This window comes from Hakea prostrata, chromosome 9 (assembly GCF_041222555.1).
Source record: "Hakea prostrata isolate BN-2017 chromosome 9, UWA_Hpros_2, whole genome shotgun sequence".
In the NCBI taxonomy this organism is placed as follows: Eukaryota; Viridiplantae; Streptophyta; class Magnoliopsida; order Proteales; family Proteaceae; genus Hakea; species Hakea prostrata.
Genome location: NC_142608.1, coordinates 13,191,467 through 13,216,691, shown reverse-complemented (window position 1 = coordinate 13,216,691; position 25,225 = coordinate 13,191,467). Strand labels below are relative to the sequence as shown.

Below are 25,225 nucleotides of genomic sequence, written 5' to 3'. Positions count from 1 at the left end.
ATGAGTTCAATAAATCTAGCATAAAACACAACTCATGCAACAACAAATCACACTAGCATAGTCAACCTATGGGATAAGCACTTAAACCAAAAGAGATGCTAACAAACATTCAATCAAGTTCTCATGCAAACCCACATAGACTTATACACTAGTTTCATTCTGTGCAAGAAACATGATTGATAGACCCATAAATAAAAAACAGTTTTATTAAATAAAACATGCAATCATGTTAATACTATGAGGTGGTTCACACAGAACACTTCTACCTCATTAGCTCCCACTAGGCCCCATTAGGCCCTCAATGCTCAAACATCACATAGATTGTGAGCCATTGATGTCCAGTAAATAGAAACACATTCAAATCTGGATTAAAAAAAAAACAACGATTTTACTGATGTTTTCATGAATGAATTTTTTTTTTCAAAAAACGGTAAAAACACATTTTTTTCACCAAAAAACAAATCATCCAAAAAACCAAAAAAAAATCCAACAATAAATTTTAAACAAAATTAATTATCATGGATAATCAATTCATGCAAAAATTTACAAGGGAAATTATCAAGGATCCTCCCATTTGGATTACCCAAAACATAAGGGTTTCCAAAAAACCTATCTGTTCTCCCATGGGTTTCATATTAAACCCTTGATTGTCCCATTGGATCCATACAATTAAATTAAACAATGGGGAGGAACAAAGAACCGTGGGAACCAATGGCTCTGATGCCAATGTTGGTAATACTCCAAAATAGTTCAATTCAATTAATTGATGGGGGAAAGATTCCTTACCTGGATTCACTTTTCCTTTTGTGAAGTATTTGCAGCGGAAGTAAATCGGGATCCGCATTCTCGTTCCACCACCAAATCTCTACCGGGATGATTTCACAAGCACAAGGAAAGGGAAGTATTTCCACAACCCAAATGCCATGTGGAAAGAAGATGGAAGAATGATCTATGGCAAAGGAAGGAAACCTCCACTAGGTTTATCCTTTCCTGCGTTTCTTAGAGAGAGGGAGAGAGAGATGGGAGCCGCCTCCTTTTCTTGAAAAACTTACGTAATGTTAACACACTCACTTATGCGGTGGTTACCAAAATATATAACCCTATTTTGTAACCGCCCTAATAGTGAGTTTCCAAATTTGCCCTTGGGCATTTAATTTATTAATTATATTAATAAATTCCAACACTCTCTCTCCTAGAATCACTGGCTTGGAGGTTTCCTTCCTTGTTTTAGATCTTCTTCCATCTTTTATTCCACAGGCATTTGGGTTGTGGAAATACTTCCCTTTCCTTGTAATTGTGGAATCATCCCGGTAGAGCTTTGGAGGTGGAATAAGAACGTGGATCCAGATTTACTTCCGTTGCGTATACTTCATATTTGGGAAAGCGAATCCAGGTAAGGATCTTTCTATTGTCAATTAAACTGAATTGATATATTTGGAAAATTACCAACATTGGCATCAGAGCCATTGGTTCCCACGGTTCTTTGTTCCTCCCCATTGTTTAATTTCATTGTATGGATCCAATGGGAGGATCAAGGGTTTAACGAAACCCATGGGAGAATCGTTAGGGTTTTTGGAAACCCTTATGTTTTGGGTTTCGGATCCGAATGGGAGGATCCTTGTAAATTTCCCTTATGATTTTTTCCATGAATTGATAATCTATGATAAATATATATTTTTAATATTTATTGCTGGATTTTTTTCATGTGTTTTTGGATGATTTTTGGGGTGAAAAAAAACATGTTTTACAGTTTTTTTGGAAAAAAAATTCTTTCATGAAAAAAAACAGTAAAAACGTTGTTTTTTTTGTCACTGTGGACCAGACGGTCGTCCGTCTATTGTTAGACTGATCACAGTGACCGAGACGGAATTTCCGTCTGGGCATAAAAGGCAGGCAGACGGCAATCCATCTGGGAGATGGATTTTTTTGGATATTGGTTTGTCCAGTTCAGAATGTGTTTCTAACTTACTGGACACCAATGGCCCAACAATCTGTGTGATGTTTGGGCATTGAGGGCCTAATGGGGCCTAGTGGGAGCTAATGAGGTAGAAGTGTTTTGTGTGAACCACCTCATAGCATTAACATGATTGCATGTTTTATTTTGATAAAACTGTTTTCTTATTTATGGGTTTATCAATCATGTTTTTTGCACAGAATGAAACTAGTATATAAGTCTAGGTGGGTTTGCATGAGAATTTGATTGAATGTTTGTTAGCATCTCTTTTGGTTTAAATGCTTATCACGTAGGTTGACTATGCTAGTATGATTTGCTGTTACATGAGTTGTGTTTTATGCTAGATTAGTTGAACTCATCCTTGTATGTAATATCTCTAGAATAAATGGGTGCTACCAAGAGCATTGTTGCTAACTTCACGAAAGGAGATAAAATGAATGAGAGGTATTATGACCTTTGGCACCGAAAGGTGCAGTATTTCCTAGAAGAATAGAACATGCTGGAAACCGTAAACTAGACCATGTCCCCACCTAAGGAAGGTACCACTGCACAATATAGCAGGAACCTTGAGCTTTATAATGCCTGGAAGAGGAAAGACTGGGTAGCTAGGATTAATATCCTAAGCTCCATGAGGGATGACCTGATGCTTCGGTTAGAGAAGCATAGGACTGCAAAGTCTTTGTGGGAAGCTATGAAGTTCCAGTATGGAGGGACTTCCACCACAAGAGAGCCGCCAGCTCGAACTCACATTTGATGGTTATAAGATGCACTAGGGTCACACCAAGAGGCAGCATATAACCCCATCATGTCCAACATGATTAGTGAGTTGAGCGCATGTGGGCGCCAAAAGACTGATGAGGAGCAAGTCTCTGCAGTCATCAGGTCATTGCCTAAGTCTTGGGAGCATATGAAGATCTTCTTGACTCATGTTGATGAGGTCAAGACATTTGATCAAGCTGCCAAGCACCTTGAGCTAGAGGAGGATCGGATGTTGGCCGATGTCCCTCATACTAAAGTAGTTGCTGCTGAAGCAAGCACTAGTAAGGGTGCAGGCTTCAAGTGCAAGAAGGAGAGAGCTCAACCTCAGTGGTCTAGGCAAAGTAACAGAGGTGGGAATAGAAACAAGAGTGGTTTATGAGACATGGTTTTAGAGTTGTATTTGAAAACAATTCTTTGGTTTTGTATCTAGGTGATACAGTTTAGGGTTATGGTTTTCTTAATAATGGTTTTATTGTATTGGATACAATTGATAATTTATCTAATCCTTGTAATGCTTTTGTTTGCCAAAATATTGTATGTATTGATTCTAATTTGTGGCATGCTAGACTAGGACATATTGGCTTAGATATGATGAACAGGTTGGCAAGAGAAGGTCTCTTAGGCCAAGGTTCACTATTTGATTTGCCAACTTGTGAGTCATGTCTAGCAGGAAAAGCAACTAGAAAACCATTTAAAAAGGCTTTGAGAGCCTCTCTTCCTTTAAAACTTATCCATTCAAATGTATGTGGACCCATGAATGTGCATACTAGAAAAGAATAGGCTTATTTCATCACATTCATAGATGACTATACACGGTATGGTCACATTTATCTAATTTCTCATAAATCAGAAGCTCTAGAATGTTTTAAGAAATTCATGAGCTTAGTTGAGAATCAGTTAGATAAAAGGATTAAAACTCTTAAAACGGATAGAGGTAGAGAATATCTCTCCGATATGTTCAAAGGGTTGTATGATGAAAAGGGGATATCTAGACAACTTACTATTCCAAGGACTCCACAACAAAATGGGGTTGCTGAGAGGAGGAATAGAACCTTGCTAGACATGGTGAGATCCATGATGGCACAGGCAAATCTACCCATCTCTTATTGGGGAGATGCTTTGCTAACTACGGCCTATATCCTTAACAGAGTTCCAACCAAATCGGTTCCTTCCACTCCATATGAGTTGTGGACCGGAAGGAAGCCAGATTTGAGTTACTTGCGCGCATGGGGATGTGCAGCATATGTTCACTATACTTCTCACCAATAGGGAAAGCTTGGACCCAGAGGAAGAAAGTGTATCTTTGTGAGATACTCTGAACCCTCAAAGGGCCATGTCTTCATTGGACTAGATGAGAGTGAGAGGAGAACGGAACTTGAGTCTAGGGATGCAACATTCTTGGAGAATGATTTTCCATCTCTTTCAGGAGTTAACAAAGAATCATCGGAATTATTTGAAATACAAGATAGTGGTCTTGTCACTCCAGGGATTCAGATTCTGAATAATGAACCTAGGGTTCATCCAGAAGATCCTAGTGGGAGTGGGAGTGCAGATGTGATAGCTACCTCAGAGGGTGAGCAATCTGACATGTACTTGCGCCGTAGTGGGCGCGGGCAAGTTCCTCGTCGACGTTTCGACATAGAGGATGAAGCCTACATGGTAACTCTTGAAGAGATCGAATGTGAGATGACTTCAGTCGATGAGCATGAACCGAAGAGCGTGTAGGAAGCTCTTGCGGGGTCAAGCTCAAAGGAATGGTTGAAAGCAATAGAGGAAGAGTTGGAGTCGATGAAAGTTAATCATGTCTGGGACTTGGTTGATTTGCCGCCGGGTCAAAAGGCAATTGGGAACAACTGGGTTCTCAAAATCAAGAGAAAGGCGGATGGATCTATTGAGAGATTCAAAGCTCGTTTAGTGGCTAAGGGCTACACCCAACGAGAGGGCGTTGATTATGAGGAAACTTTTTCCCCTGTGGTTAGGTTTGCCTCAATCCGCCTCATACTAGCCATTGTTGCTCAGTTGGACTTGGAGCTTTATCAGATGGATGTAAAAACTGCTTTTCTCAATGGAGAACTTGAGGAAGAGATCTATATGGATCAACCTCAAGGCTTTGAAGCTAATGGACTTGAGCGCAAATTGTGCAAGCTTAAGAAGTCCATATATGGCTTAAAGCAAGCATTTAGACAGTGGAATGTGCGCTTCCACCAAGCTATGATGGAAAATGGGTTTTCCATGCTTGAGGAAGACCACTGTGTTTACACTAAGAGATCTGATGGTAATTATGTCATTCTGACACAGTACATTGATGACATACTTATGGCTAGCAATAGCAAGGAGCTATTGGAAACCATTAAGAAATGGTTGTCCTCCATATTTGATATGAAGGACATGGGTGAAGCAAGCTATGTGTTTGGTGTCAAGATTGTCAGAAATAGGCAAAAGAGATTACTCCTCTCAGCAACCCCATTTTGTTGTGGAGTCCCTGGAATAGTAAGTTGTCTAGATATCCCCTTTTCATCACACATCCCTTTGAACATATCGGAGAGATACTCTCTACCTCTATCTGTTCTAAGAGTTTTAATCCTTTTATCTAACTGATTCTCAACTAAGCTCATGAATTTCTTAAAGCATTCTAGAGCTTCTAACTTATGAGAAATTAGATAAATGTGATAATACCGTGTATAGTCATCTATGAATGTGATAAAATAAGCCTATCCTTTTCTAGTATGCACATTCATGGATCCACACACATCTGAATGGATAAGTTCTAAAGGAAGAGAGGCTCTCAAAGCCTTTTTAAATGATTTTCTAGTTGCTTTTCCTGCTAGACATGACTCACAAGTTGGCAAATCAGATAGTGAACCTTAGCCTAAGAGACCTTCTCTTGCCAACCTATTCATCATATCTAAGCCAATATATCCTAGTCTAGCATGCCACAAATTAGAATCAATACACATAGTATTTTGGCAAACAAAAGCACTACTAGAATTAAATGAATAATCAATTGTATCCAATACAATGAAACCATTATTAAGAAAACCATAACCATAAACTGTATCACCCAAATACAAAAACCAAAGAATTGTTTTCAAATACAACTCTAAAACCATGTCTCAAAAGACCACTTTTGTTTCTGTTCCCACCTCTATTACTTTGCCTGGACCACTGAGTTTGAGCTCTCTCCTTCTTGCACTTGAAGCCTGCACCCTAACTAGTGCTTGCTTCAGCAGCAAGTACTTTAGTTTGAGGGGCATCGGCCAACAATCCGATCCTCATCTAGCTCAAGGTGCTTGGCAGCTTGATCAAAAGTCTTGACATCATTAGCATGAGTCAAGAAGATCTTCATATGCTCCCAAGTCTTTGGCAATGACCTGATGACTGTGGAGACTTGCTCCTCATCAGTCTTCTGGCGCCCACATGCGCTCAACTCACTAATCATGTTAGACATGATGGTTATATGTTGCCTCATGGTGTGACCCTGGCGCATCTTATAACCGTCAAAGGTGAGTCCGAGCTGGCGGCCTTTTGTGGTGGAAGTCCCTCCGTACTAGAACTTCACAACCTCCCACAAAGACTTTGCAGTCATATGCTTCTCATAAAGAAGCATCAGGTCATCCCTCATGGAGCTCAAGATTGTAATCTTGGCTACCCGGTCTTTCCTCTTCCAAGCATTGTATGTATCAAGGTCCCTGCGATACTGTGCAATGGTACCTTCCTCAGGTGGGGACATGGTCTAGTTTATGGTTTCCAGCATGTTCTGTTCTTCTAGGAGATACTGCACATTTCAGTGCCAGAGGTCATAATACCTCTCATTCAGTTTATCTCCTTTCGTGAAGTCAACAACAATACTCTTGGTAGCAACCATTTATTCTAGAGACATTATATACTAGGATGAGTTCAATAAATCTAGCATAAAACACAACTCATGCAACAACAAATCACACCAGCATAGTCAACCTATGGGATAAGCACTTAAACCAAAAGAGATGCTAACAAACATTCAATCAAATTCTCATGCAAACCCACATAGACTTATACACTAGTTTCATTCTGTGCAAGAAACATGATTGATAGACCCATAAATAAAAAACAATTTTATTAAAATAAAACATGCAATCATGTTAATGTTATGAGGTGGTTCACACATAACACTTCTACCTCATTAGCTCCCACTAGGCCCATTAGGCCCTCAATGCTCAAACATCACATAGATTGTGAGCCATTGATGTCCAGTAAATTAGAAACACATTCTGAACTGGACAAACCAATATCCAAAAAATCTATCTCCCAGACGGACTGCCATCTGCCTTTTAAGCCTAAACAGAATTTTGTTTGCCCAGACGGATGACCGTCTGGGTCACTGTGATCACTCTGACAATAAACGACCGTCCGGTCCGACGGTCATCGTCTGGTCCACAGTGACCAGAAAACGGCATTTTTTCATGAACGAAATTTTTTCCAAGAAACGGTAAAACAAGTTTTTTTTACCCAAAAAATCATCCAAAAAAACATGAAAAAATCCAGTAATAATTATTAAACAAAAATTAAGTTTCATGGATAATCAATTCATGCAAAAAATCACAAGGGAAATTCACAAGGATCCTCCACTCGGATCCGAACAAATATAAGGGTTTCCTAAAAACCCTATCAATTCTCCCATGGGTTTCATATTAAACCCTAGATTCTCTGTGGGTTTCCGTAAACCCTTGATCCTCCCATTGGATCCATACAATGAAATTAAACAATGAGGAGGAACAAAGAACTGTGGGAACCAATGGCTCTGATACCAATGTCGGTAATACTCCATATATATCAATTCTATTTAATTGACAGGGGAAAGATTCCTTACCTGGATTCACTTTCCCAATAAGAAGTATTCGCAGCGGAAGTAAATCTGGATCCACGTTCTCATTCCACCACCAAATCTCTATCGGGATGATTCCACAATCACAAGGAAAGGGAAGTATTTCCACAACCCAAATGCCTGTGGAATAAAAGATGGAAGAAGATCTAAAGCAAGGAAGGAAACCTCCAAGCTAGCGATTCTAGGAGAGAGAGAGAGAGAGAAAGATGGAGCCGCCTCTTTTTCTTGGAAAATTCTCGTACGAATGAAATCACACTTGCTCACTAATGTGGTGGTTACAAATATATAACCTATATTCTGTAATGCCATAATTGAGAGTTTCCAGATTTGCCCTTGGGCAACTAATTTATTAATTATATTAATAAATTCCAACAATTGCCAATTCCAAAACTCGTGTGGGAAGATATTTCATTAGACTTCATCATTGGGCTACCGACACCGGCAGGTAAGATAGCTATTTTGGTCATCATTGACAGGCTTTCAAAATATACCCATTTCTCGACACTTCCACCACATTTCACTAGCCCAAAGGTCGCCGAAATATTCCAAGCTGATGTTGTGAAGCTTCATGGCCTTCCCCGCTCCATCGTTAGTGATCGCAATCCATTATTTTTGGGATCTTTCTGGTAGGAACTGTTTCGATTACAAGGAATGACCCTCGCAATGAGCTCCGCTTACCATCCTCAGAGTGATGGCCAAACTGAAGCTTTGAGTAGAAGTTTGGAAGCTTACCTGCGTAGTTTCATTAGCAATGAACCAAATCAATAGACCAAATTTTTGGCTTGGGTAGAGCATTCCTACAACACGTCGCACCATTCGTCCATCAACATCACCCCCTACCAAGCCCTTTATGGCCGTCCACCACCACACTTGATACGCTATATCCCTGACACTTCTCCTAATGCCGCCATTGAGCAAGATTTACAGACTTGGGATCGTATGCTGCGCATGCTCAAACAAAGTCTTCAACGAGCTTAGGCATGAATGAAACACCATGCTGCTAAAAAAAACACACTGAACGCGCATTTCAGGTTGGCGATTTGGTCTTTGTAAAACTCCAACCTTACAGGAAAACTACCGTGGCACTACGTCTGAATCAGAAGTTGTCAAGGCGCTATTTTGGCCCTTATAAAATTCTTCGCTGCATCAAACAAGTAGCTTATGAACTCTAGCTACCAGCAAACTCCCGGATCCACCTCATGTTCCATGTCTCCCTTCTAAAGCCTTGTGTCGACATCCCTGATTCTACGATGCTTCTTCCTGTTGCTACTCCATCAACTCTCCACCCAATGGCTATTTTGTAGTCATGTCGAGTGCGTCGAGGGCACTACACCGTCGGACAATTCTTGGTGCAGTGGCAAGGTCTTCCCCTTGAAGAAACCACTTGGGAAGATGTGTCTCTTTTACACCAATGTTTTCATGATATCCACCTCGAGGATGAGGTGACTTCTCCAAGAGAGAGTATTGTCACGGTCCCCAACTTAGCTAACATGGCTACAGCAACCAACCCATGAGGAACGACATAAGACCAGCCTCTCTAAAGGACTATGTGGTATAATTAACAAATGCAAGGGGTAGTTTAGGACTCAATGAACTATCTAGAATATGTTATAACCGACTATAGATTTGGCCAATTGTATGAAGGCACAAGAGGGAAAGTAGAATGGATGAGAAAAGTTATCTTCTCAATCCTATCTTCTTTGTCTCCTTGTCTCTTCTTCACTTTCTCTATTCTCTGTAATTTCATATCTTAATTCCAATCGCGTAAGCCTTGAGGCCCGTGACAGTTTCTTCTTTTCGGAGAAGACATCTTGAATTGTATCCACGAAATATTCATAATGCTTTAAGATTGTTAGGGTTAAGGTTTGAGCACAAGGTTGCTTAAAGCATTACACCGTGAGTATCTAAAGCATTATTACACCCAAACTGTTATTGCAGCTAGTATTTATAGACCAACATTAGGTTCCACGTTAGTTGGACTCTCCCACAAAGGCCCATTATACCGTTGGATCGTAATTGATCCGATGGCCTATATTAGAACATACGTTGGGTATAACTCAAATACCTCAACCATATTTGAGTATGACTCAGATACCTCAACACTTTGTTACATCCAAACACTTGTTGGGGGAGATTTGTTCGTCACCACCGGCTTCGCCAACACACTCTTTGGTCGTTGTTCAACTTCTTTCACCACCATTCTATGGCAAAGGCCAACGTTTTCTCTATATTAGCGGTATAAATGGATAACCGAAATCCGCTTCCGAATTCGCAACCGAATCCGTCCGATTACTAATAGGATGTGGATATGATATACCCCATTCTTACTGATTATTATCCATCTGATAAAATTATCTAATTAAATTACTTATTTATATTTATTTTTCTTATTTTTATAAATTTTTTACCTGTGATATGTGACAATTTTTCTAGATTTTCTACTAGAATAGCTACCAAAGTTGCTAATTTCTTAATTTCAAACCTAGTCCTCACAAATGAAATGGTAAAGATATAAACAAGTAGTCAAAAACTTGTACTCAATCTATATTCATGCTCATTTAGAAGAATCTACTTAAGAAAATAACTATGTGATTAACATCCGAATCCGACTAAATCAGTCCAAAAACCGATAGGATAATATCCGAGTCTATTCCAATATAGGATGCAGATATAGTATTACCACTATCCGATCCGAATCCAATCGTACTCTACATTAAATATGGGCTCCATAATGGGAAAGATGTTGCAGTCTATTTTGACCCATGGTTTAACGGAGGTCCGATAAATTTGTCTCATGGACCTTTTTGTCAAGATTTTGGCAAAGACCCTTCCACTCCAATGAAGGACCCCCTCACTTTTCATGGTCACTGGAGAAACGACATTTCTGACCCGATTCTTCTTAATGATTGGGTTGACATCTCCAGCACAAAGCTTATTGCACAGCTCCCCTTTGCACTGGATGGATGAATTGAAGTAGCTTGCTGAACATTTGAAAGGGGGCATGATGGTTGCTGATGTTCAGCAGTTTAGTTTTATTTCTGCCATTTATAACCTATGGACATAAAGAAACAAACGGTTATATCACCACAAGGCATGCCACTCAAAAGAAGTCTTTCATAAGGTGGTGGCGGAGGTGTGTGATCCACTGTCACAAGGGAGACTATTCACCACTGGCACCCGGCACAGGAAGGATGGGATCTAGCTCATTGTGACAGTTTCACTGCGGGCAGATCCCGGTGGCTTTTGCACTCTCGGTCATGATCACCGTGGGTCTGCCATTTTTGCCATTGCTGGAGGGAGAAGGAACATATATGTTTTGCTGGCTGAACTCCTCACCATAAAGCATGGTCTAACTCAAGCTTTGCAGAAAGCTTCAACAGATTATCTTCCACTATGTTTCTCAAGTTGCCATTAACATGATCCTTGGGGTCTACCAACCTTATTATGAACTCCTTGGTGTCCTAGAAGAAATTCTGGAGCTAAGTTTAACTGTTTGTTCTTTCTGACATGGAATTAGGGAGACAAAGAGGTGTGCAGATTTTTTAGTAGGTTTTCTAATCTCTGAGCATGTTACCACTTTTGATTTTCAGGGTCTTCCCCCTTGCCTAACCGGCTTTAATCACCAGGAGAGGCACAGAAGTCAAAGTCCAACCAAATCCCATCATGACCATGCATTGCCATTGGTACTGGTATGGAGGCAATGAGATACCACACAATGTAAAAGCAACCAAGGGTCAGATGAGATGCTCACCACTGAAGAAAAATAAGTCCAACCATAAGATACTGGAGTGCACATGTAGTAGTAGAATGCTTATTATTACCATTAAAAAAATTTGAAGCACTCCTACACAACTGCAAAAACAAAGCAAGCAAGATGTAACACAAAAAGGCCTAGAACAAGAATTGAACAACAAATTCCCTAAGAATCCAACAGAACTTTGACCATAGTGTGCTTTGAATTTCCATCCAACCAGTAGTGAGAAGGACAAGCAACTATTTCCTGCACAAGTTATCCCCAGACCACAATTAGCTAAATGAGAACAGATTAAAAAATGTGCGGATAAAAAAAGGGATAAAAAGGCATTATGATTTGTATAAAATGAGGAATACCCCTATGATCTAGATTCATTCACCGTAAAAAATGTTCAAGGTCCCACTGAACAATATGGCTTGGCTATTGTTTGCTCGAAATTTGTTTCACACTACCGATACACCCCCTCCAGAATGATGTAAGTTCAATTGGCATTAAGAGTCCTCATTTTAGAAATCTTTTACAGCAGATGCATCATTTCGCAGCTCAAATTTGGGGTCTATACATTGTAAATGAGCAAAAGGTGATAGCAGGAAAAGTGTAGCCCTTAAAGTTAAATATACGTTGGTGAAAGGATCATGTGGATCGAAGTTTGGTAGAGAGGAGATGGTCAATTCAGCCAATGTTCAAAATGTCTAACATCTTAAAAAAATGCGCCAAAAAGGGACACTGTTAAAACATTTTAAGAAATGAATTCTTCTCAGTTGCTCTTTTTCTTCCCATGTCTGAGAAAACAAATGGCAAAACACTGTTAAACGGCAGGACATGGAAACACACTTGAAATGGCAGTTTTTACCAGCCATGCATTATATTGTATAAGTTATAGGAGAACTAAATCGAAAACGACCATACTTAGGAAAAGCAATGTTCTCCTTTGAAACATGACAAACACAGATCATAGGCCCAATAGCCATTGGCCATGAATTTAATATCCAAATCTAAGTATTTCATAATTGATAGCTTTCACCTATCCGAGCAGGTGTTTTCAGCAAATAAAGTTACTATTTGAAACATAGGGAATGATAACAAAGATACTATGACAGGAGAATCGATGTAACTTCATCGCCCAAACATCTACGTCGGTAACTCAAGGGATCAATATGAATGTGATGAAATTAGTGTGATTTTGACATTGGGAAGTGCATTAATTTTCAATGACATAATAAATATAAGAGATAAACATAAAACAGTAATCAACTGACCTTTTTCGCTTTTTTGTGGGAACAACTAACCCTCGTTTCTGCAGGCTCTTGAATCGATCCCTTGTTAGTGTACAACAACCCTGGATTAAAAAAAATAAATCAGCAATTTCATCTTTAGGGGGAAAACATTTCGACTAGAATAAACCGGATGAAATAAGAGGTTCAGATTTGCAAACCTTCAGCTTACGAATGGAACCAGAGATTTCCTCTGTTAGTAGAACTTGAAGAGGGGCTGGTTCGAATCTGCAATAAAAACTTACAACTCAACTAAGTCCTGTCATGCTAGAAAGGATTATCACGTCATGATGGGGGAGACCATATAATTACATACAAAATATATGTACTTGGAAAGGAGCAAGACACTTGGGTGGCTCTGGAACCCCCACTTGGTGTCTTTATCTCCCATATCAGTTCTATTATATTGTAGGAGGCAGGTAAGGTTTCCTTGGGGGCTAGGTTTGGATGTATGGGAAATCTCAAATGGGTCCTGAAGAGTTGTTGGTTGTGGGATGTATTAGGGATGTTCCCAGTAGGACTCAGGATTTTGTTATCTTGATGGGTTGCTTATGGGTAAGGTACATGGGATTGCAGGAAACCTTTTGAGATGTATACATGGGATGATTTTCTTGAGATGGGGCATCCAAAAGGTTTACGGGACATATGTAGTAAGAAACAAAATACAATTCCATATTGAATTTGAAGCCAACTGGTCAGGTACAAGTTGGTTCCTAGAACATCACAGGGTTTTAGAGTTTATATGGAGTTTGAACATCACAGGTAAGAACATGGTTCTTTGGTCTGGTTGACCGGAAACTTTGATGGAACTTTGGGGATAATTTATAGGAATGATGCTCCAAGTGTTGGAGAGATCTGACAGTTAAGGTGCAGCTGCAACTTTGAAATGTAGTTCTGGGGAATTGGAAAATTTATCAAAAGGGGTATTTAGCTGATTAAGAAACTAAAGAAAAAGGAAACACACAGGCATCAATGAGCTTGGTCGCAACTAACCTTGCTTTTGATCTTATTTTTCAATATCGAAGCTTGATAATGAATAGGAAGATGGAACCCACAGTCACAGCAGGAATGCAGGATTATAGGAATTTAAACACTAAGATCAAAAACAATCTTGAACTTGAAACACCAAGGACTAGGGTACTTGGTCTTAAAACACTAAGAAACCCCAATCTAGACTTTAAACACTAGATTACAATCTCACTAAATAGGAACGCCAGTACTTGTTAAGAAGCATCATATAGATAAACTTAGTGTGACAAAATGAGGATGCTAGGATGGATGAGTGGGAAAACTAGGAAGGATAAGATAAGGAGATCATATTAGAGCTAGACCAGATGTAGCACCGATAAATGATAACCTACGAGAAAGTCAGTTGAGGTGGCACAGCCATGTTAAATGAAGGCCCTAAATGCCCCTTTACAGAGATGTGACTTAATCCAGATTGAAAGAATTTGACGAACTAGGGGCAGACCTACGATAACATTAAGAGAAGTGGTGAGAAAAGATATGCATGTCTTAGGCATTGTATCTAGTATGGTGTCAAATTGAGCGGATTGTAAAGCAAGAATCCATGTAGCCAACCCCATTTAGTTGGGACAAGACTTATTATTGTTATTTTTTCCGTTTGTATTCTTCCACAATTGGGCGTAAAACAAAGTGCTTAAACAGCCAATTTTGAGTCCTAGTGGAAGTAGAAATAGGAACTTTTAAAGTACATAATACTATTCCTTCAGCTCATGCATGGAGGGTGTGACACCCAATTATAATGCTAGGAAAAAACTCAATTACCCTAACTAAAGTTGACCCAGCTAATCTAACAAAATCAGAATCAATGCTGAAAGGATTCAATCTCTAAAACAATAAAAGCTAAGTAACAAACTCTAATTTCATTCGTAGTCCTTGTACCCCTATTTTAGGCCCATCAAAGAGGTCCAATACAGTTTACACTCAGTGACCAAAGGCCCATAGCCTGTATAACCTATTCCTAATTATTTCCTGAGAAACAAACCCAATTCGGTGCAGGACCTACATCAGAAGGCTCATGGAAGGTCAGTATTGTCCACATCATCAGAAAAGTTCCACATGGAGTAACTCAATCAAAACACTGCTACTTTAAGAATGGTTCAATATTCTCCAGTATATATTTCAAGAGAGCCCAGAAAAAGAAAACAACAAAGAGATCTCATGATCCTTTCGAAGAGCTCCTGATTTTTTGGGGACAGTGCCATCCAAGGAAAATAATCATTGTAAAACCTACTCAAGGACTGAACTTTAATGTCAGTTGAGGAAATAGTTACTTTTGCTTTCCAAAGCGAGGTGGAGCCGATTTAAGCCTTTCTTGTTTAGCTGTAAGACGCCTGACATGTCTCTTATGCTTCTCTTCATCCTCTTTAGCTATTTCATCAATTATATCAGGTAAGCTGTCACCAAAACCAGAGCAAGAAATATTAGTTTGACAACCAAACCACTATATGTGCACATACAAGCACGGTTACCTATCAATCTCCTTTGATTGCTCCTTTTTCTTATTTTCTTCAGCTTCTGCCTTCACCTGTTCCTTACGTCTAGCTCTACGGTTCAGCTCAACATGGGTCACTCTCCTTGCTTTTGAAGGCCTGCAGCACAATTGTCCGATAAGATCCATATGATCTCCTCTAATATTAGCCGTAATCAGCAATGAACAAATCAAACAATACACCAATTACAATCAAAGATTTTCTCCCCCCCCCCCAGCCCTTTGGGGATTCTTTGAAATGCCTTCAGTATATTTTCTCACCATAATACAAACATCTACTTATCAAGAAAGTGGGGGGGGGGGGGGGGGAGGCTCCGTGCACCTATGTCAGGTTATATCCAAAGATTTCCTAGAGTTTACATCAATTTTTTTTTTGCAATGCATTCTGTAGGATTTCTAGGGTTTAGTGTATATTGGTGAGTATAATTTATTGAGAATGCATATGATTCTTCTGCATCTCTATTACCACTAAAAATTGGTCACCTTCGAAAAATTCTACACCCTGAAATGACATGGAGTAAAAGTCCAAATGCACATAGGTGCAGAGCCCCCCCCCCCCCAAAAAAAAAATGACGAGCATGAAGCAAACCTTTGCTCAGAAGCAGCATCCTCAGTATCACCCAAATTTTCTTCCTCCATGTCATCATTCTCATTGTCGGCATCAAGAAAATAAATCTGAGCAAAGAGTTTCTCACGATAAAGACATTAGAAATAAATACAGTTTCCAAATAAAGAATCTACAGAGGGTAACAGACACCAATCGTAAACAGTTGCATTAAATACAGAAATCAATTTTCAGACTTGAATTGACCTTACAGAAGCAAATTTCAATTCATGCAGCAGAACTTTGCTGCAGGACAAAGGTGTCTTGGCAGTAGGTCTATTAAGGGCGCCACTGTTTCCCAACCCATATATCTTGGTAGTTGGTAAAAACAGGACACCAGCCTACTACAGTTTAAAACAAGTAATAAAACTAGCAGGTTGGCCGTCTTAAACCAGCCACAGGTGCAGGATTTCCCTCAACCACCACTATTAGGCAAAAGGTGGGTTTAGGGATTCCTCTACATCAGCACCAAAATAATGGAGAAAGTTTTGGAATACTTGTATATTTATTTAGTCTTTTATTAAATTCATGTTTGGAGCTGTTACCTAATAATACAGTTGTGATTGCTCCCTCCAGCCACAATTTATTTAATAAGAATATTGTTTTGAGAACTGCTGATTTGGGGAAGCTCTTTTACTTCCAAAGCCTCCTTCCATTGAATCCTTCAATGACCAACCATAGTGATCCCCACTCAACCTCTTGAAGTTCTCTCTATTATCTGGAAATTCTAAAACAACATTCAAGATTATATTCGATTACCAAAGCTCTTGTTCAATGATCATCAGCAAATAGTAAATTAAATAATCCATGTCCGCAATTATTCTTCTCCTAATCTTCTAGACCATAAGCCTGACATTCCCCCATCTCTATCAATCATCCACAAACCCTAAAACCTGAACAGACCAAAGCAGCCATGAGAATGTCGCATATTTAGCCGAAAATCCCGAACACCCATTGGGAACCCCTTCTTAGCTGCATCCCATTCTAACTACTAGAAATCCTAGATTCTTTCATCTTCTTTCCCGAAACCTGGAAACCCTAATTTGCTAGTAGCAATATTCGACCATCAAGACATCCTCACACCATCACTACAAGATTCCCCTATACTCACCTAGCATTACCCATGATGGAACCATAGATACTACAAAACCAGTCAAACCTAGTTTTGATTGGACATGGTCTCTTCCTTGTTTGACGGTTTTTTCCTTTCAAAATAAAGATGGCAATGGCATTTATAGCACAAGTAACTATGGACTGATGTGCTGAATGAGGTCCAAATCATGGACTAGGTATAAAAGATCGAATCTACAAGACCAAGTGCCAAGGAGTGATGTTCAATTACATATCCATTTTGTTCCTGAACACTTCCTAAAATTTGCAATTTTTGTAGTGAAGCTTGACAAGTCTTCATGTTGCTATGGCCAGTTTTTCACCTGAAACTTGACATGAAGGCATGGACCATGGCCTTAGCCACCTGCCTAACTTGGTTCAAGATTGACCCTCCATGTGGGAGATATTAGGGCAGTTACTGAAAAGCCTTACAAACGGAGCTTCCAGGAAACCAATGCTCAAAAACAATGGAAATAGCCAATGCAAGAAGAATATTAGTCCATACTGCTTCCAAGCTATCAAGGATACCTATAAGGTTACTGGCATTCAAGCTTTATAGGCTTGTACCAATGACACCATCATTAACAACTACGTTCTAAATGGCATGGGTCTAATACAGTACTGTTTAAAATAATTTGCAATACTCCATATTTCAGTGCATTCAAGATCACTAAAAGGTTATGGGCAAATACAAGATGAATGGGAGGCAACAACACTCACATTTTCTTCATCCACAACATCACCATGAACAGTCAATGGAACTGGCTGAGGTCCAAGCTCATTCTGGTATATCTTTTGCATTTCTTCTGCAACTGCTTGAGCCAATGCATCCTTGTTGCAGTAAAACAAATACAATAAGACATCTGTGCCTGAAATAAGACCTGTTTATGTACAAATTGCCGGCAGCAGGTAAAAAGGTTACCTGATGATCTTCAGCTGAGGGATTGTATGAGCATCCAGGTGGCTCAACTTCAACTGCTGGAATAAGAGAAGGCTTTGACTTCTGGCAAGACCTCAATGATTGAACCATTAGCCATGGTCGTTTTTTAAGTGTATGTATGAAAGCAACTAATAGGAAAACTTTTGGACTCAATATCAACTATAACGGTTGACCAGGTAAATATATGCTTCTTCTTATTGTTGTTTGCAGTGGGAACCTTAGTCTCAGTGAGAGCATACATATGTATGTGCGCCTTTTTTTTTAGTTGGGGGTCGGGGGGTGTTTATTCATATTGATCACCTTGCAAAGAGGTGAAAACCAGAAAAAGGAAAGTTTAGGAACCTAACCCTTTTAACTTGAGCATCATCTCCGGCTGCAACATATTAAATGAATCCATATGAACAAAGTCATAATAATACTTAAAACTGGAGAAAATATACCAGTGACAGTGATGTGGAGTTGTGGTCAAACCTTTGTCAGTCCACAAGTCAACCAAACCAGATGCCAGGTCTTGTTTGTTCTGAGAGATGGACACGGAAAGAATAATTCAAACAGAGAGCAAAACTTTCAACAAATTAAATCGATATCCATTAATGCCATCACCTTGGAATCATTTTGTATTTCAGCTCTCTTTGCTTTGAGTTCATCATTTTTCTTCTTGGATTTCTTTACTTTTGAAGACGGGACAGCTTGAATAAAAGGATTCCTTTGCAGCAAGCTGTCACAATGAAGGACCTTCTCCCGATGCTTTTCAATCTTCTTCTTAACTGACAAGTCTGAAAATAGGCAAATCAGAGAATTTCAAATCAGTCATCCAGGTGGAAGAATGTAATGCAATCAGATGCATCCATATAGATATGTATCACACCACATCCCTCTGCCCCCTAACATTAGGTATCTAAAAGAAATTACTAGAAGGGTGTAACAATGCACAAGGTGGCTCCCCCCAGTGTGGGATCTTGGAGGGTCATAACGTATGCAATCTTAAACCAGCTTCCTGGAGAGGCTGTTTCCAAATGCTTAAACTCATGACCTATCAGCCACAATGAAGTAACATTTACTATCACACCATTGTCCACCCTCTCAAGAAGAAATCCATAGATAAAGTAGATCGAAAGACATGTATCTAAACCCCTCTACAGCAAAGATTAAATAATATGCATTTCCTTGGTGGATTATCAAGCTCTGACATCCGAGTGAAAAATGTCCAATACGTTAAAGTTCAGATTAGACCATTTGAGAACTATAAGGAACCTACAAGTCAGAAATCCTTAAAAGCTAACAGCATCTCCTCTAGGTCTCAACTGTTTGCACTAGTTAGGTTGTTGCTCTGATATGGATAGAATGAATCTTATTCTTATTGACTTCTAATAAGGTAATAGAAAAAGAAAGAGAGGACGGGGTGGAATAAAGAAAAGAACAGGAAAAGTATTGAGGTTGACAGATTGATTTTTTTCATTAGAGAGTGGGACACTGGCACAATGGTAAGGTTGCTCCAACGCAACTTAGTGATCGTGGGTTCAAGTCATAAAAGAGCCTCTCCCGAAAGCAGGGGTAAAGCTTCATACATCATGACTCTCCCAGACCTGCGGTGGTGGGAGCCTCGTCCATTTGCTTAACACTTTTTGTATCAGTTGAATGGATAATAACATTACCTACCTGCTCATCATCCCCAGCCAGTGACTCATATTCAATAATTTGATTGACCACATTATTAAGATACCAAAAATAGGACAAAAAAGAAAAAGGAAAAAGTCAGAGTTCTAAAATCTAAAACTCCCGACTTTGAGTTATCATGAGTCCAAGCATCTCAGATGAAAATCAATGCAAATCACTTGGTAAAAACACCACTGGACAAAACTAGGGTAACTAGCGCACTCAAGTTTAACAAACCCAAAAATGTAGGTTAGACCTAATCAAGGTCCAGTATTCTCCTTTAAGGCATTCATCTGTTCACCTTCGGTTCAGATAGAGAGAGAAAATTTCTCTCCCCAGTGCCCACCTTCCCCATCCCAAGACGTATCAAGCGAAATATATTTGCCAACGTTCCATTGTCCAATTTTCTAGCCTACTAGTCATTCAGATGCAGTGAGTTAAGTCAGTACTCATTTTGCAAAGAAAGCTTTTCTTCTCTCAAAACAAAACGATTTGGTTATTTGTTTTGAGGCACGAAAACCAGAATCAAGCAGACCGCTGGAACAACAAACAGAGCTGACAAGTTGCTGGAAATCAGTAACTCCCGTAGCTCAAAAGAAAAAGAAAGTGAAAGAGAAGAACACAACTGTTGAGAAGCAAAGGAGTTACCACTAGTTTTGTCGACATAGAAGAGAGACTCGCTCGGAACCGCTGTCAAGGATCCTCCACTGAGGGCGTCTTTGGTGGATGCCTCGAAGAACTCATCGATGTCGTCGGTAGAAATATTAGCTCTCCAAGCCTTCTTACCCTTTCGGGAGGTCTTGGCTTTCTTCCCCATCGCTCTTTCAGTCCCAGAGAAAACGAAGACAGCCACCGAACGGAAGAGAGACCGAGGTTTGGGACCTCTGTAACTAGTAGCAACGAAACCTAATTTTATATTTCCTTAAATATCCCTGTTGATAATAAGGACCAAACAAAAGAAAAGGGTATATTTGTCATTTAAGGATACTCAAATTAGAGAATAGAGATTTAGGGTGGGTAAACGAGGGCATTAGCAGGGTTGGTTTTTTTTATTTATTATTTTTTTCTTTTTTTCCTTCTACGGGTGACTCCTTTACATGGGGGTTGAAAGTGAAAGAGTGAAACCTCCTGAAGTGCCTCTCTTTAAGTGCAAATATTACTACTTTTTACTAGCTAAACTTTTAGTAGCTAAATTTTTTAATACTAGTCATTCACACTTGACAGGGTAACACTAACAAAGCAAGTAACACTCATACTGCCAGAAACCACCAAATCCCCTCTCCTAAAAAACCACCACTGACCCCACATTCCCTAGGGGAAATCACCCACCTACCTCAGCCAGATTCACATCCAATTCAAGATATCAACTGGATCTCCAACAAGGTAGTAGCATGTTGAGAGAACAGATTCATGGATGAGAAGTTCCATTTTGTAGCAATTGATTCCACAAAAAACCCTAATTGCTTCGGATGATGATTCCAGATTCGTTCTTACATCCCCTCTCCATTGGGCTCTCTATTCTACTTTCGTTGTCTCAACCTCCATGGCAATCACTTCTAAGTGTGATAACTAGTAATTTTAAGGTGAGTCATCAATAATATTTACATTTAAAAGTTTCATCCCCACTTAAGGGAGCCACCAATAAAAACCTTTTTTTTTGTGAAGTTTAGTAGGCATTCTGTAAATGCACTTCTACAATCACAAGTTCACATTGCTGCCAACCTCGCCACCACTCCAACAGTTGTCGCCAACTCTAACGTGCATCTATACGTGTAAACGGATTGGATTCGGTTGGATACGCTACCATTGTATTCAAATAGAAAAGACGGCTCAACAAGCTGAGCTACATAATGAGTATGCAGGGCATGCTTGTGGTATTGCCAAGCTGCTTAATGGGCAGAGATTACATAAAGAATTTGAAGAAGCCGAGAGGCGTATGATTTGATAAGTAATAACATTATCCGAATTCGAATCTAGAACTTTGTCGAATTTCCAATAAGAATTCGACCAAATAAACTATTAGGTTACTAATTGTCAATTGACATTTTTTTGATTTACAATTTTCTATTTTTGATTGCCAATTACCAGTTTTTGAATCCAATTATCAACATTTTTAGCGAAAAAAAATTGTTTATTTAAAGGTTTTGCCATAGATGACCAATTGATATGGATAATTGATAGGGTTTAGAGTGAGGTCATCCTATTAATTGGGGTAAAACCGGTTAAGACTTTAGTTGAGTGTCACAATGTCATTTGGTTAGATACGATTTAAAATCTCAACATACTATATTTAAAATAAAAATTTATCTAACTGAATTTTAATCGAATATTATCTAATTCATAAGCAATTATTCGAAACCGATTGCTTATCAAATGGATATGGATATATTCCAGTAAGAAAATTTTCAAATTTAGACACCCTTAAATGAATATGAAAGCAAATTCAAAGCCAGGTTTTAGCTATTTATTTACAGGTATAATATAAGAAAATTCAGTGAAATGGGCTTACTTGAATCTCTGATGTTTCCAATACTATGTGTGGTATACATTTCATTATTATTATTATTATTCTCTCTCCTTCCATACAAAACATATAAACCTCTATGAACTTCAAATGATACTTTGAAAAATATTTCTAATTAGAATGATTAATTTCGTTACTCGATGGTAATTTCACAAAAGTTAAATCACTTTTCTAAATTGAAGTATGAAGCATTCAACAGAGACTTCAAAATAGAAGAATCCATGGAGCAATTCAAGTGTAATATATTCCAGCACAATTTCACAACACTTGATTCAATAGAAATTGAGTATGAGAAGTAGAACTTAACAATTGGTAAACAGTCATAACTATATACCCTAAATTTATTTATATTATTACTTAAATATTATTCTATTAATTAACATTGTATCAAATTCATACAGATGTTATTAGAATCATAAAAAAAAGGCATAGGATAACCCAGTTGGATGAACGGAAATTAAAAAGAGACATTCACATATGCAGCAAAGAGTAAGTTTACAACATTATAAATTTAGTTTTATAAAACTATAAAAAATACTATTAAATTAATTATTTTTTATAATTGTCAATTGGTTGGACGAAGATGACAGTAACATTGTGGGAGAACCACACAACACTAGAAGGAGAAGAACAATATCAAACAATGTCTCACAAAAGTTATAGCATTAATGTCAGTAAGAATATCATTATATCAAGGTAATAATATTACTTTACAATATAGTACAAACAAATCAAGTAGTATGTTCACATTTAGTAACAAAATACAATCCAACAAAAAAAAAAAACTATCACTGTCAATAACGGGAGCAACAACAATTGAAATCAACCCAGATATACCGGAGACCAAAGAATTACTGCACTGGTGATGATACTAACTCAAACTATTATCACAACATTACATATTCTTGCAAAACATATTGAACTAAATTAATTTTTCTGTTATGATAGGTCTACAACTGAAGCTGGAATGGACAAAACCGACCCATTAACTTCATTGTACTTTAAGTACAAAAATGCTGAATGAATAACTTTAAAAGAATTGGTGGAAAATGAACAACATTTATTCAATGTATATCATATACAACTTTGCAGTTTTATACTGTAATGAAATTATAAAAAAAATGATAATCTCATAAGATTATTGATAATTTCTTATTTGTTCAGAAAAAAACACTACTTCGTCCGTGGAATAGTGTTGGGAGTTGACATAGATGAACCATGGTACAATGCATGCAACAAGTCCAACTAAAATATCCAATTCGGAAAAGAAAAAGGGACATGTCCCAAATGTGGAGACAACATAACGTACTACAAGAGGTAATATTATCATACATAAGCATACCTAACATAATTGTTTTTTCTACTACCAGATACATGCTGAAGTTCAAAGTGTCAAATGGAAATAAAAAATTCAACATCAACATTTTTTATGAAGCATAAATGCTATTGAAATGTGCTGTAGCTGATTACAGTGACAAATTAAAAGAGGTGAAAAACCATAAAAATTTTTCATAATTATTTTTTTATTCTATTCAATTATTCCAAAAAACTAACATAAAAATAATAACTTGTTGTAGAACCAACATTCCTACGTAAATACATTTCAAAGATTTGCAACTTCTATTTCAAGATAGACAACTCAAATGAACAAGGCAGATCAAGAAGAAGTATTGTTGCATAAATACTCAAAGAAGCAAATCGCGTTGACAATGAATCGATAATAGATGTAACGGACGAAAGCCAAAGAGGGAAAAGGATTAAAATAAAGATTCATAAACAAATTATTTACTTCTCCAAACTACTATTTACATTTTGCAATACAATTCGGAATTGTATATTTACATAACTTTAAATTTGTTTAATTAATACTTAATTAATATCACAATTGCAGTTTAAAATTATATTATATACTTGACAATGCGATATAATCTCTCTCTCTCTCTCTCTCTCTCTCTCTCTCTCTCTCACACCAAGGCATGACCATTTTAAAGTATTTGCATTATATATATATATATATATATATATATAATTGTATTTAGAAGCATTACTATACAGAATCCATTACTTACGTATAACCACAAATTTTCAATAAATAATTTCATATCTTATTCTTTTCCCACAGTAAACAACTATACAACGAACAAATAAGCGTTCAGAACACCAAACGAAAAAGTACAATAAATTTAGAATGCTGAAAAGAGCAAGAAGACAAGAAGTCCAGAAATCAGAGAACTAGTTGTATATAGTAACACAATGTGATAACAGTTCAAGCTCCTCAAATCATATTCAGAATGACACGAAATTACCAGAAGGTAAGATATATCATGATCTCTTGTACCAAATAAATCTCGCAAATAAACTATATACTATCATAGTTAACTAATGTACTATGTCAATACAACAGATTGGAACTACAATGCTTCAACATACACATACTACAACAAGTTCCACCATGCATACACTGTGGAGCAAATAAATTCCAATACGAAGCTCATTCATTATGCTGCTCAAATGGAAATATTGTACTAGCACTAACCACAATTCCAACTGACCTATATGAGCTTTTCACTATTCAAACAACACAGGGTTAAGATTTTATAAGATATATAAGGGCATATAATAGTATCTTTTTCATTTACTTCTTTGGGAGTACATGTTGATAAAGAACTAGCGAATGCCAAAGGAGGAGTTTACACATTTAAAGCTCAAGGACAAGTCTATCATGAACTGCCTCCAATAATCCAAGAAAGACAAAGCCCCTGCTATTTGCAATTGTATATCTTCGACACAAATAATGAGCTGGAAAACAAAATGAAGATACTAGAAGATATGAAATTGAATGATCCAATAGTGTTTGAAAATAATGCAATTATTTTCAAATAATCCATATGCAAGATTCTTCAAAAGCTTGAAAGATGCTGGTCCTCTAAAGTCTCGTGAAATAGTATCAAGAGTGACATCAATTTAGACCAAAGAGTCTATAACAAGCCTACAGTTGATCTAAGTAGCAGGCATATGGATTGAAGGAAATAATCCAAACATCAAAGAAAGATGTGACATAGTTATCCAAGGAAATTCAGGAAAAAAACAATCAGTGAAACATTACTACGATGCTATGATGCGCTACAATATGCATTGTTATACCCAAATGGAGAAGTTGGCTGGCATCGGAACATTAAGAAAAAGAGGGCCCCAACAACAATTCCAGCTGGAATTACTTCAGAGGAAGATGCCCATTTTCAAAGCTGACGGACAACATAATGAAGGTAAC

The 25,225-nt window shown here is 38.0% G+C and overlaps 1 protein-coding gene across 1 annotated transcript; it reads right to left on the bottom strand.

Annotated features, from left to right (window-relative positions):
• Positions 1–11,361: 11,361 nt before the first annotated feature.
• Positions 11,362–20,325, bottom strand: LOC149004725 (Nop53 protein). The gene is made up of 12 exons (XM_089168415.1): positions 20,079–20,325; positions 18,378–18,550; positions 18,246–18,294; positions 18,122–18,147; positions 17,757–17,837; positions 17,555–17,665; positions 15,710–15,795; positions 15,101–15,220; positions 14,903–15,025; positions 12,767–12,833; positions 12,591–12,670; positions 11,362–11,577 (listed from the first exon to the last, which is right to left on the bottom strand). The coding sequence occupies exons 1-12, from the start codon at positions 20,245–20,247 to the stop codon at positions 11,571–11,573; spliced, it is 1,092 nt and encodes a 363-aa protein (XP_089024541.1). The 5' UTR covers positions 20,248–20,325; the 3' UTR covers positions 11,362–11,570.
• Positions 20,326–25,225: the final 4,900 nt, after the last annotated feature.